The sequence below is a fragment of the Echinops telfairi genome, unplaced genomic scaffold, assembly GCF_000313985.2.
Source record: "Echinops telfairi isolate 266 unplaced genomic scaffold, ASM31398v2 ScPeMD7_2010;HRSCAF=2546, whole genome shotgun sequence".
Classification (NCBI taxonomy): domain Eukaryota; kingdom Metazoa; phylum Chordata; class Mammalia; order Afrosoricida; family Tenrecidae; genus Echinops; species Echinops telfairi.
Genome location: NW_022105908.1, coordinates 16,655,644 through 16,669,281, shown reverse-complemented (window position 1 = coordinate 16,669,281; position 13,638 = coordinate 16,655,644). Strand labels below are relative to the sequence as shown.

The 13,638-nt window shown below is 43.7% G+C and overlaps 1 protein-coding gene across 2 annotated transcripts in view; it reads right to left on the bottom strand.

The window, feature by feature from the left end:
• The window catches only part of COPS3 (COP9 signalosome subunit 3), a 36,556-nt gene extending 27,498 nt beyond the window's left edge, over window positions 1-9,058 (bottom strand). Inside the window, exon 1 of one of the 2 annotated variants that reach the window (XM_004712949.4) lies at window positions 8,913-9,058. In XM_004712949.4, the coding sequence (XP_004713006.1) occupies window positions 8,913-8,967 (55 nt within the window). In that variant the 5' untranslated portion in view covers window positions 8,968-9,058. Of the gene's footprint in view, window positions 1-8,134; window positions 8,158-8,912 lie in introns of those variants that run through there. The other variant, XM_045293480.1, reaches the window with a different exon arrangement.
• Window positions 9,059-13,638: the final 4,580 nt, after the last annotated feature.

Sequence of the window (13,638 nt, the reverse complement as noted above, 5' to 3'; positions counted from 1 at the left end):
AAATCGCTGTCCTTTCATGTCCCTCTTCATTCGCGGAAACAAAAAGAAGTCACACAGAGTGAGGTCAGGTGAGTAAAAGGTGGGTCAAAAGAGAGGCATGCTGATTTTTGCCAAAAATTGGCACACTGAGATGGCTGCATGTGCAGGTGCATTGTTGTGGTGGTCAAAGCAGTCCCATTCCCCACCCCGTATCCCCACAAATCAGGCTGTTTTGTCACAGACAAATTACACAATCTTTCCAGAACCCCTGAACAGAAAACTTAATTAACAATGTGATCTGGTGAAACAAACTCCAAATGCACTAGGAGCCCACATTTTCATCTGAGTTGACATTTTCATCTGTTTGGGAAGCTGACAGATGTCAAGACCAAGATTTGTCATCAATCCACATTTCAACTTTTTAGAAACAAGAAAACCACATGTACACTTGAGTTTTTCCCTTAGTTGCTGTCCTTGTAAACTGTGTTCGACATCACAACAGTTTCTGTGGCATTTTGCCTGAGCAGGAAACAAAATTTCACAGATGCACGCTGTTCCTTGAAATCAGCCATCACAAAAACTGAGGTTTGTATTTGGGCCATCAATGAGGGGCTTCGGACCAACCTGAGAACGTTGGCACAGGGAATACATAGGCTATCAGAAATAGGGAAGGACACAAACACAGAGGAGGCACAAACTGACAAGTGGGATATATTGAAGATAAACACCTGTGTACATCGAAAGAATTCCCCAAGAGAGTAATAAGAGAGTCCACGGACTGGGAAAACATCTTTAGCAACGACACATCAGACAAAGGCCTTATTATTAAAATCTACAATACTCTGTTAGCTTCCAAAAAGAAAAAAACTAATCGCTAAAAAGATGAACGTATGAAGCACATCACCGCATGGGAACAACTGGAGGAAATTATGCTAAGCAAAGTAAGCCAAGCACAAAAGGGCAAGTACAGCATGAGTTCACTGAGGTAAAGTTAAAAAAAAAAATGCAACAGGGGCATAGGGAAAAAGCTTCTGTATACAAACATTCCTGGGATGAGGATCAGGTAACATGGCAGGGCCAGACCAAATCCAGAGATACATATGAAGGGGGGAAAAGGGAAAAAAAAATAAGAAAGAAATGGGTAGCTGGGGAACGGGGCACTAATCCACCCAATGGGAGGGTATTGTTTATATCTCCACAGGTAAAGAGAAACCAGACTTCAACCCGGTGCTCCAAGGTGTGAATGCAACATGGAATAGGGAACCAGTGGAGGTCTGAGGGGCCGGCTCCAATCCCAACTACGTGGAATTGCACCTGATCTGATCCCACCACACCAAGGCAAAACACTAAGGGCGTGTAACAGAACAGCAAGGGGAACAGAGCAACAAAGCCCCAGGGAACACCAAAAATAGACTTTGGGGCCAGGGTGTGGCACCCCATCAGAGTCCACGGAAAAACACTCCTAATGGCCAAGAAACAGTCCTTGAACTAACTACAGGCTTTTCTTTGTGTTTCATCATTGGCTTTTTGTTGTTGCTACTGTTTGTTGTATATTGTTGCCGTGTTTTGCTGTCTTGTTTCTGTGCATGGTTATTATCTCCGCAGGTCTGTCTGGATAGGACAGGCTGGATGAACAATCTGGAGGAGAACACAACTGGACGACAGTTCTGGGTGGGACATGGGAGAGGGGGAGGTGGGGGGAAAGGAAGTGGTGTTAACAAACCCAGGGTCAAGGGAACAATAAGTGATCCAAATTGGTGGTGAGGGTGTAGGAGGCCTGGTAGGGTGTGATCAAGGGTAATGTAACAGAGGAATTACTGAAACCCAAATGAAGGCTGAGCATGGTAGTGGGACAAGAGGAAAGTCAAAGGAAATGGAGGAAAGAGCTAGGAGGTCAAGGGCATTTATAGAGGTCTAAATAAAGGCATGTACATATGTAAATATATTTATCTAAGAGGATGGGGAAAGAGGTCTATGTGCATATATGTATAGGTTTAGTATTAAGGTAGCAGATGGACATTGGGCCTCCACTCAATACTCCCTCAATGCAAGAATACTTTGCTCTATTAAACTGGCATTCCATGATGCTCACCTTCCCAACATGATTGCTGAAGACAAAGTGAGTGCATAAGCAAATGTGGCAAAGAAAGCTGATGGTGCCCGGCTATCAAAAGATATAGCGTCTGGGGTCTTAAAGGCTTCAAGATTAAACAAGCGGCCATCTAGCTCAGAAGCAACAAACCCCACATGGAAGCACACCAGCCTGTGTGATCACCAGGTGTCACAAGGATCAGGTATCAGGCATCAAAGAAAAATCAAATCATCGTGAATGAGGGGAAGTACAGAGTGGGGACCCAAGACCCATCTGTAGGCAACTGGACATCCCCTTATAGAAGGGTCTCAGGGAGGAGATGAGCCAGTCAGGATGCAGTGTAGCAACAATGAAACATAGAACTTTCCTCTAGTTTCTAAATGCTTTCTCTCCCCACCCCCTATCATTATCCCAATTCTACCTTACAAATCTGGCTGGACCAGAGGATATACACTGGTACAGACAGGAACTGGAAACACAGGGAATCCAGGAGATGATCCCTTCAGGACCAGTGTTGAGAGTGGCGATACCAGGAGGGTGAAGGGAGGGTGGGGTCGAAAGGGAGAATCAATTACAAGGATCTACATATAATCTCCTCCCTGGGGGATGGACAATAGAAAAGTGAGTGGGGAAACAAATGTGAGTGAAGGGAGATGTTGGACAGTGTAAGTTATGACAAAATAATAATTTATAAATTATGGGTTCATGAGGGAGGGGGAAGCTGGTGGGAAGGGAAAAAAAATGAGGAGCTGATACCAATGGCTCAAGCAGAAAGCAAATGTTTTGAGGATGATGCTAACAAATGTACAAATGTGCTTGACACAATGGATGTATGTATGGATTGTGATATAAATTGTATGAACCCCCAATAAAATGATTAAATAAATAAATAAATAAAACCAAATTTAAGGTTTGAGTTAAAAGGCTTTTACAAAAAAATTCACTGTGACCAGAGAGAACTTTCCCAGGCAACACCACAGGGTTTACTAACTCAGAGCAAATTGCTATATGCTCACCTAGAGGAAAAAATGTGTACTGCGAAAGCTCTGTTCCACCCAGCGCCATTCCAGTTTTTTGGGGGTACCCTCTCTTATAAAAACAACTGTGGGGATGGTGTAGGATCGGGCAGCATCCTCTGTTGTACACAGGGTCCTTATGAGTGGCAACAGACTCGATGGCACCCAACAACATTACTGTGCTTGACAACTCAGATACAGAATATGAAAGGCCCCGATGATTACTTTTGAAAAGATTTGCCCGTTTTGGTGGTTATTCTGATGACAAATGCCTCAGTTACAGTGTATAATCCCAAATTCACTGGTGGTGGTGGGTGTATATAAAAACTCATCTAAGTTTTGCTCTTCAGTAGTTTGCTATTTCTATGTAGTAGCTGTCAGAGCCCTGGTAGCAGAGTGGTTTAGCACTGGGCTGTAAACTGCAAAGTCAGCAGTTTGAAATCACAGCTCCATGGGAGAAAAATGGGCTTTCTACTCTCATAAAGAGTTAACAGTCTTGCAAACTCGCATGGGGCCATTCTACTTTGTCCTGTAGGGTCAGTAAAAGTGGGTATCAGCTTATTGGTCTTGAGTTTGGTTTTTGGTTATTTAGCAGTTGTGTTATGTTTTATTTCTTAGCAGAACACTCAACAATATAATGCTTAAAACACTAAGGAACCTAGCCAAGCATTAATTTCTGGGATGTCTATCATTTCAAATTTGGTATATTTTACCAAAATATGAAAGCAACATCTCATGAGCTTCAAAATCACACACACACACACACACACACACACACACACACACACACACACACACACAGAATCTTTTTAGGTATCAACCTGCAAGATGAAAACACAGATTAAACTAAAAAATACCAAGTCACCATCATTTTATTACAGATCTCATCGGTGTGTTATGGAATAGACAGCTTCTTCTCATTGAACTACTTGCCCTTTTTAAGCTTTGAACACTGAAACAACTATAAGCAAGCATTTTTATCTGTTACTTTTTGTTCTAATTAAACCATCATGGCAAGTTCAGATAAATAAAAAATTGGAGTTACTAAAACATTATAAGGCAGTCAGTCCATTAGTGCTTGCAGATGGGAAAATCAAAAGTAAGCTTCAGTGTTTAAGGATGCACTGAAATAAGCACAACCAGAGATATGGCCTATGAAAGACCCTTTAATTAGATCAGTGGTGGGGGATGTCTAGCCCGCAGGCCACATAAGGCCTATGAAATCATCAACGCCAGCAATTCACATGCCTTCCCAAGAAGAAGCAGTTCTCATTAGGAGTAAGTCAATTAAAGTTTGATCAGCCTGGCCCTCAAATGATGTTATAAACACCCAAATGGCCCTTGGCAGGAAAAAAAAATTATCTATCCCTGAATTAGAGAAAGTTGCTAATTATAACATCTCCAGCACTGTGATAGGTAGGATTATTGTCCCAACCTGGCCAATAGACACATGTGGGATTAATAAGGTTGCAGTTTAATTGAAGGGCAAAGAGATAAATGGCTTGGAGAGCCTGGCCTTTTTGTCTCTTGCTCTCTGATGATCTGACCAGCTACCTTAGTTAGTTCTCTGTCTCAACTTGCAAGTTACACTACCTGTGGGACACCCAATGCATGGACTGTGCCACTACAGTTTGAGGTTCCTTTAAGACCTGCTTCGCCACACTGCTGGTGTATACATCACTTCAGCTGGGGACTGTCGGACCCTGTTAGCTGGCTGACTGTTGGTCACCTGCTCTGCTGTTTGCTGCCTGTGGCCGGACTGCCTGTATTGCTCTACAAAAAGATTCAACTGTCTGCTTCCTTGACTTGCACCCAGCATCCCTTGGGAGTTGAACTGAGCCATTTGTCCATGTGGACAAATTTGCTGTTTATTTCTTGTTATATATACATATGTAAAGTGATAAGTGTCAGGTTTTGTTTCTCTGGAGAACCCTGTCTAACACAATCACTATGGTTCAAGTTGGAAAATTCTGAGTGAGCATGGGGCACAGGAAGTGAAGGCAGTGACTAACGATATGAAGGTAAGTTGAAAAACATTGCTAGTAGGGTTCCAGTTCATATATGCACAGTTTATTCCAAACAAAACATCTCCGTCATCAGTGGACGGCTGCAGATGAGTGTTCTCAGTTGTCACACTTGCCAATCTTGTTAGGGTGACTTCAAAAAAGATCCAATCAAACTAGTGGTGTCCATGGAGATCTGCTAAGCCAGTTAAATCGAAGTCAGCGAAGGTTATGACATATCCTTCTGAGAAGCAAGGGTACTTCAAAAAAGATCCAATCAAACTAGGTGTCCCTGGAGATCTGCTAAGCCAGTTAAATCGAAGTCAGCGAAGGTTATGACATAACCTTCTGAGAAGCAACAAAGCCCACATGGAAGAAGCACACCAGCCTGTGTGATCACAAGGTGTCGAAGGGATCAGGTATCAGGCACCAAAGACCCAGAACAAAAAATCATATCATTGTGAACGAAGGGAGTGTGGAATGGAGACCCAAAGCCCATCTGTAGGCCACTGGACACCCCTTTACAGAAGGGTCATGGGGAGGAGACAAACCAGTCAGGGTGCAGTATAGCAATGATGAAACATACAACTTTCCTCTAGTTCTTTAATGGTTCCTCCCCCCTACTATCATGATCCCAATTCTACCATACAAATCTGGATAGACCAGACCATGTACACAGGTACAGATAAGAGCTGGAAATACAGGGAATCCAGGACAGATAAACCCCTCAGGACCTCCAGCCATACCAGGAGGGTAAGGGGAAGGTGGGGGGAGAAAAGGGGAACCGATCAGTGATCTACATATAACCCCCTCTCAGGGAAATGGACAAACAGAAAAGTGGATGAAGGGAGACATCAGTCAGTATAAGACATGACAAAATAATAATAATTTATAAATTATCAAGGGTTCATAAGGGAGATAGGAAAAATGAGAAGCTGATACCAGGAGCTCAAGTGGCAAGAAAATGTTTTGAGAATGATGATGGCAACAAATGTACAAATGTGCTTGACACAATCGATGGATGTGGGTTGTGATAAGAGTTGTAGAGTTCCTAATAAAATTTAAAAAAAAGAAAACTGAAAGACAGACATTCAGTCTCTAAACCCGGAAACCTAAAGAACAGTGGTGCACTGGTTGGCACCACCAGTACCAATCCCTCTGAAAGAAACTGTTCGAGAAGGTCCTAGAGAGAGTGGGAGAAAAATCATAAATGAGGCCAGACTTAATAGTCAGACGGACAGTGGTGGTACCCCAAAGGCTTTGGCCCTAAATCACCCTTCAGGTCTGGAACGGAACTCACTCTGGTATTAGGATAAACAACCATTTAAGATAAAAACAGCAGCATTTATTTACTCAGGGACAAAGATCAAAGGGGAAAGAAAGGAGGAGGAATCCAAAAGGGAGAAAGCAGGGAATTAGAATGGAAACATTGAAACAAAATGTACACACATTGTTGAATGTGAAACTGGTAATCTGTGAACCTTCACCTAATTCACAACAAAAGTAAAACAATAAAAAACAAAAAAAGAAACTCCCCTCTCTCCCCCTTCGTGGGACTCCAAAGGGACAATCTTGATGGAGGACACAGGACCATCATGGGGGCTTAGTATGACAACATTTTAAGAACACCAAAACATCCACTGGTGGGGAAAAGGCTAGGAAACTTTGTACTGGGAAAGGATTTTCCATCACTACAATGTATCTGCTCATTCTCCTAGTGCAACATCAGCTACCCTACCAAAATTTTGTTGGGAAATGTTGCCCCATCCACCCTACAGTGCTGAATTTGCCCCTTCAAAATTCTTTTTGTTCCCCACTCTTTGAACATTTCAAAGGCGCACAATGTGAGTCCCTCAAATATGCTAGACTGTCCATTTTAACGTGAAGGTGTAGCTGTAGAATTCTTTGGGAAAAGATTAGAGATAAAAACACTGTTCTCTCAAGGGTAGAGTCCTAGAGAGAAGTTGAGAAACAATAGCTACACTTTTAATAACGATTCTGGCAGACTGCCCCTAAAACAGTATCTTGCAGAGTGGTAACCCAAAGCTTTCAGCTGAAGGATCACAATTGATGGGCACAACACATCAAGTCTTGTTCCATTTTGTAAAAGACACCGTCCAAGAAAAATTAAGTGGCTGGACCATTAAGTGACTGAGATCCAAAACGGAATTTCCTTACCATGTACAACATCTTAAGAGGTAGAACCAAAGTGTGTGTGGAATAGATTAATGATTCCCTCAGTCATACAGAATGTAAGTCTATCCCTTTTCTGTGACCATAACTTCTATCAACAATAAAAAAAATGAAGGAGAACTATTACTTTTCAGCACTGTGTCACAGAACTTTTAGGTCTTACAACAAGGTAGCGAACACCTCTCCATTTTTACAAACTTGGACGAGACTCAAGAGGTTAAATTGACTTGTCCAAGGTCACGCGGCTCCTAGAATGTTACAACTACTGGCTAATAATAATTCTAAAACTTTACTTATTGCCTGTTATGATACACTGTTGCAAACATTTTTAAACAGTTTCCTTCATAACGCCACAGTAAAACTCACTGCTACAGTCCACACTGAGTGACAGCGATGCAATGGAGCACAGGTTTCCGAACCTGTAAATCTCACCGGCAGAAGCAGTCTCATCTTCCTCTGACAGAGCCCTGACGTTGGGATTGGCAGCTGCACGTTTACCCCCCTAAGCCATCAGGGCACCTCTTCACAAGTCTTTTTTTAAAACCACCAAACTCAATGCCATCAAGTGGATGCCGACGCATAAGCGACTCTGCAGGGCAGGGTGAAACTGCCCCTGTGAGTTTCTAAGAGTGTAATTCTTAACTGGAATAGAGGCCCCATTTTTCTACCGTGGAGCGGCTGGTGGTCCCGAACTGCTGACCTTTCGGCTAGCAGCCCAATGCATAACTACTACGCCACTAGGGCTCCTCATAACTGTGGCTAGGTTCACCAAAACCCCACAGTAACGGCCATCGAGTTGATTTCGACCCAGCGACTCTACAGGACACGGTGGAACTTCATCTTTCACTCACGGAGGTGGTGTTTCGAACGGCTAACCATCAGGGCTCCTCTTCTGGTAGGTCGGGGGCTATTTTATAGAAACCTGAAGCGGAAAGCAGCAAAGGGGCCTTCACAAATAGCAAGTGTGGCTCTGATGCTTAAGTCCAAAAGTCTGAACCGGGCTTCAGGTTCAGATGGAAGTGATGGAGGGTGCAACAACGTGGGCACTTGGAGCAAAATGCTAACGGTTCCAGCCCTAGAAATAGGGAGGCCTGGGAGCGCGGGCTCCCTCCGCGTTCCCAGGGAGCGATGCTGTCGCGCAGCGGCGTCCCCTCGGGCGGGAGCAGGCAGCCGGTCTCGAAGCTGTGGTGCGGGGCGCCAGGAATGTTTCCGGCCCGCTTGGCCCCGCGGCCTAGTCCGCAGGCGGCCCCACGCCACCGGCACCGACAGGTAGCTCACCAATCACCGCCCGTGAAGGGAGCCCCAGGGCCCAATGGGCGCCCGGAAGAGTTTGGCGGAAGCCACCGCCCCCAAACTGTCAAGAGCAGCGCCCGAGTAAGGGGCCCGGACCGGGTGGCGTGAGAGGTTTCGGCGGCCCGGGGGGTGCGGGCGGCGTGCGCAGGGTGCCGGGGATGGAAAGGAAGGCCACGGGGCCGGGGACAGCCCCGTCGGCAGCACCCCGGCTTCGGAGTCAGCGCCGCTGCCCCGAGCCCAGACCCCGACCGGGGACTCCGGCAGAAAAGGGCCGCCCGCGCCGGCGCCGCACCTCCATCCCCCGGAGCCCGGCGGGCGCGCCGGCCCGCGCCTCACCTTGAGCCGAGAGCTGCCGGACACTATTCACGAACTGCTCGAGGGCAGAAGCCATGGTTCCCCCGGGCGGCCCAATCGGCAGAGGCGGCTCGGCGGGAAAAAGCGGCCGCTCGGGGAGGAGGGGCGCCACCACTACACCGGAGGGCCTCCGGGAGCATCTGTCGTCACTTCCGTCCACTCAAGTACCGCGAGAGCTCACCTGCTTGGGAACCACTTCCTGTTTCCTGGGAACCAGTTCCGGTTTCCGTGGAGCGACGGTCCGGTAGTTGCCGGAGCCGGAAGTAGGCTTTCCTTACTTGCGTTTGTGCTCACCATTAAAAAGTCCCCGTCTTCCGCGGGGTCGGTGGGCAAAGGGAATAACAAAACTCACAATAAACCTCGTATTTCCCAGGGTTTTTAAAAATCATTTTATTGGGGGCTCGTACAGCTCTTATCATAATCCATACATCCATCCATTGTGTCAAGCACATTGCTACATTTGTTGCCACCCTCATTCTCAAAACATTTGCTTTCTACTTCAGCCCTTGGTATCAGCTCCTCATTTTTCCCCTCCCTCATGAACCCTTGATAATTTATAAATTATTATTATTGTGTCATACACTGTCCGACGTCTCCCCTCACCCACTTCTCTGTTGTCTGTTCCCTAGGGAGGGGATTATGTGTAGATCATTGTGATCCGTTCCCCTCTTTTACCCCCACGTTCCCCTTCCCCTCCTGGTATCGCCACTCTCATTATTGGTCCTGAAGGGAATATTCTGTCCTGGGTTCCCTGGGTTTCCAACTCTTATCTGTACCAATGTACAGCCTCTGGTCTAGCTGGATTTGTAAGGTAGAATTGGGATCATGATAGTGGGGGAGGAAGCATTTAAGAACTAGAGGAAAGTTGTATGTTTCATCTTTGCCACACTGCACCCTGACTGGCTTCTCTCCTCCGGGTGACCCTTTTGTAAGGGGGTGTCCAGTGCCCTTTGCATCTCCACTCCGCACTCCCCCTCTTTCACAATGATAGATTCTTTGTTCTTTGATGCTTGATACCTGATCCCATCGATCACACAGGCTGGTGTGCTTCTTCCATGTGGGCTTTGTTGCTTCTCAGCTAGATGGCCGCTTGTTTATCTTCAAGCCTTTAAGACCCTAGACACTATCTCTTTTGATAGCCAGGCTCCATCAGCTTCCTTCACCACATTTACTTATGCATCCACTTTGTCTTCAGTGATTGTGTCGGGAAGGTGAGCATCATGGAATGCCAGTTTAATAGAACAAAGTGTTCTTGCATTGAGGGAATACTTACCCAGTGTCCATCTGCTACCTTAATACTAGACCTATACATATATGCACATAGATCTATTTCCCCATCATCATATATTAATATATTTACATATGTACATGCCTTTATTTAGACCTCTATAAATGCCCTTTACCTCCTAGTTCTTTCCTCTATTTCCTTTTACTTTCCTCTTGTCCCACTATCATGCTCAGCCTTCATTTGGGTTTCAGTAATTCTTCTTGGTTACATTGCTCTTGATCAAGCCCTATCAGGCCTCCTCGCCATTGATTTTAAATAACTTGTTCCCTTGTCCCTGGATTTGTTAACACCCACTTCCTTTCCTCTGCTCCCCCTCTCCCATGTCCCCCCAGAAGCATTGGTCTGTTCTTTTTTCCTCCAGATTGTTTATCCTATCTTATCTAGATAGACCTGCAGAGCTAATAATATGAACATAAAACAAGAGAGAGCAAAACAAAGTAACAAAAGAAAAACAACCAACAAAAAAAACAATGTCATTGTGAATGAAAGGAGTGGGGAGTGGAGACCCAAAGCCCACCTGTAGGCAACTGGACATCCCCTTACAGAAGGGTCACCCAGAGGATATGAGCCAGTCAGGGTACAGTATAGCAATGATGAAACATACAACTTTCCTCTAGTTCTTTAATGCTCCTCACCCTCAATATCATGATCCCAATTCTACCTTACAAATCCGGCTAGACCAGCGGATGCACACTGGTACAGATAAGAGCTGGAAACACAGGGAATCCAGGACAGATGAACCCCTCAGGACCAATAATGAGAGTAGTGATACCAGGAGGGTAATGGGAAGGTGGGGTTCAAAGGGGGAACCAATCAAAGGGGGACAGACAACAGAAAAGTGGGTGAAGGGAGATGTCAGACAGTGTAAGACATGGCAAAATAATAATTTATAAATTATCAAGGGTTCATGAGGGAGGAGGGCGGGGAGGGAGGTTATAAATGAGGAGCTGATACCAAGGGCTTAAGTTGAAAGAAAATGTCTTGAGAATGAAGATGCCAACAAATGTGCTTGACACAATGTATGTATGTATGGATTGTGATAAGAGTTGTATGAGCCCCCAATAAAGTGGTTTTTTTAAAACAAAAAACCTTGAATAGAGGGAAAATTTGAAATGAATTCATTAATATCAATATTCTAGGTGTTAGTGAGCTGAAATGAATGATTGATTGTTGGCCATTTTGAATGGAAAGTCATGGTTTACTATGCTGGGATGATACAATCAAGGACTTGGCATTCATAGTCACAAAGGACATTTCAATAGCTGTCTGTGATAGGATTACAGCTATCTGCCCTCAAGGAAATACAATTATTATTCAAATATATGCACCAACCACTAAAGCTAGTGATGAATAAGTTGAAGAATTCCACATCTTCAGTCTGAAATTGATCAAAAGTGAAATAAAAATGTATTGATAGTATTGTCCATTGAAATGTAAAAGTTAGAAATAAAGAGAAAGAAACATTAGTTGAAAGGATGGTTTGTGGGGGAGCGGGGAGGGAGGGGAAAAATGAGGACCTAATGTCGGGGGTTTAAGTGGAGAGAAAATGTTTTGAGAACTGATGTGCAAATGCGCTTTACACAGTTGATGTGTGTATGGATTGGGATAACAGTTTTATGAACCCCTAATAAAATGTTAAAAAAAATAATAATAAAATAATAAAATGCATGTATCAAAAAAAAAAAAAAAAGAAAGGATGGTTTGGATACTAGAAACTAAGCTAGAGATCACGTGGTGGACCTTTGCAAGGCCAACAACTTGTTCATAGTAAATACCTTTCATCATCAACACCACACATGGACTTCTCCAGATGGAATACACAGAAATCAAATTAACTACATCTGTGGAAGAGATGATGAAGAAGCTCAACATCAGCAGCTAAACCAGGCATGGGGCTGACTGTGGAACTGACCACCAATGACTCATATTTGAGGTCAAGTTGAAGCTGCAGAAAATGAAAACAAGTCCACGAGAGCCAAAACACTACCTTGGTTCTAACCCATCTGAATGTTAAGAACATCTCAAGAAGAGATTGGCTGCATTGAACACTAATGACAGAAGACCTGATGAGCTGTGGGAGGACATCAAGAACATCATTTATGAATAAGGCAAAAGTTCACTAAAAAAAAACAAGAAAGAAAATATCAAAATGGATGTCAGAAGAGACTCTGAAACTTGCTCTTAATTGTAGAGTAGCTAAAGCAAATGGAAGAAATTATGAAGGCAATGAGCTGAACAGAAATTTTCAAAAGGCAGCTTGAGAAGACAGAGTTAAATATAAGAATGAAATATGTAAAGACTTTGACTTAGAAAACCTAAAAGGAAGAATATGTTTAGCATATCTTAAACGGAAAGAACTGAAGAAAAAATTCAAGTCTCTAGTAAGATTCCATTGAATGATTCAGGAATCACCAAGAGAAGATGGGAAGAATACAGAGTCACTATAACAACAATAACTAGTTGACATTCAACCATTTCAAGAGGGTAGCATATGAGCAAGAACCAATGGTATTGAGGAAGGTTGTCCAACTTGTACTGAAAGCATCAGCCAGAAGCAAAATTCCAGGGATTAGTGGAATACCAAGTGAAATGCTTCAGCAAGCTGAAGGAGCACTGGAAGCACCCAATCATCTATGCCAGGAAATCTGGAAGACAGCTACTTGGCTGACTGGAAGAGATCCAATTTGTGACCATTCCAAAGATGGCCAATAGAATGCTCAAATGATAGAACAGAATCATTATCATAACACTCAAGTAAAATTTTCCTTAAGATCACCCAATAATGGTTGCAGCAGAACATTGATAGGAAACTGTCAGAAATTTAGCCTGGATACAGAAGAGGACACGGAACAAGAAATATCATTACCGATGTCATATGAATCTTGACTGAAAGCAGAGGATATCAGAAAGATGTTTCCTTCTGTTTCATTGACTATGTAAAGGCATTCAACTGTGTGGGACATAGCAAACTACGGAAAGCCTTGAGTAGAATTCCAGTTTCAGAACACACTTAAGTGCTCATGTAGAACCTGTACATGGATCAAGAGGCAGTCATTTAAAACAAACAAGGACATACTTCATGGTTTAAAATCAAGAAAGCTGTGTGTCAGGTTGTATCCTCTTACCATATTTATTTAATTGATCGGCTAAGTCTGTGATAAGAGAAATTGGATAATATGAAGAAAGATGTGGTATCAAGATTAGAGGAAGATTTATTAACAACCTGTGATATGCAGATGACACACCTTACTTGCTGAAAGTGATTAAGACCTGGAGTACTTGCTGATAAAGATCAAAGACTGAACCCTTCAGTGTGGATTCCAATCAAGGTACATAAAACAAAAATCCCCACAACTGAACCAATAGTTAATATGATAAATGGAGAAAAGACTGAATTTGTCAAAGGACTTCGTCTTGCTT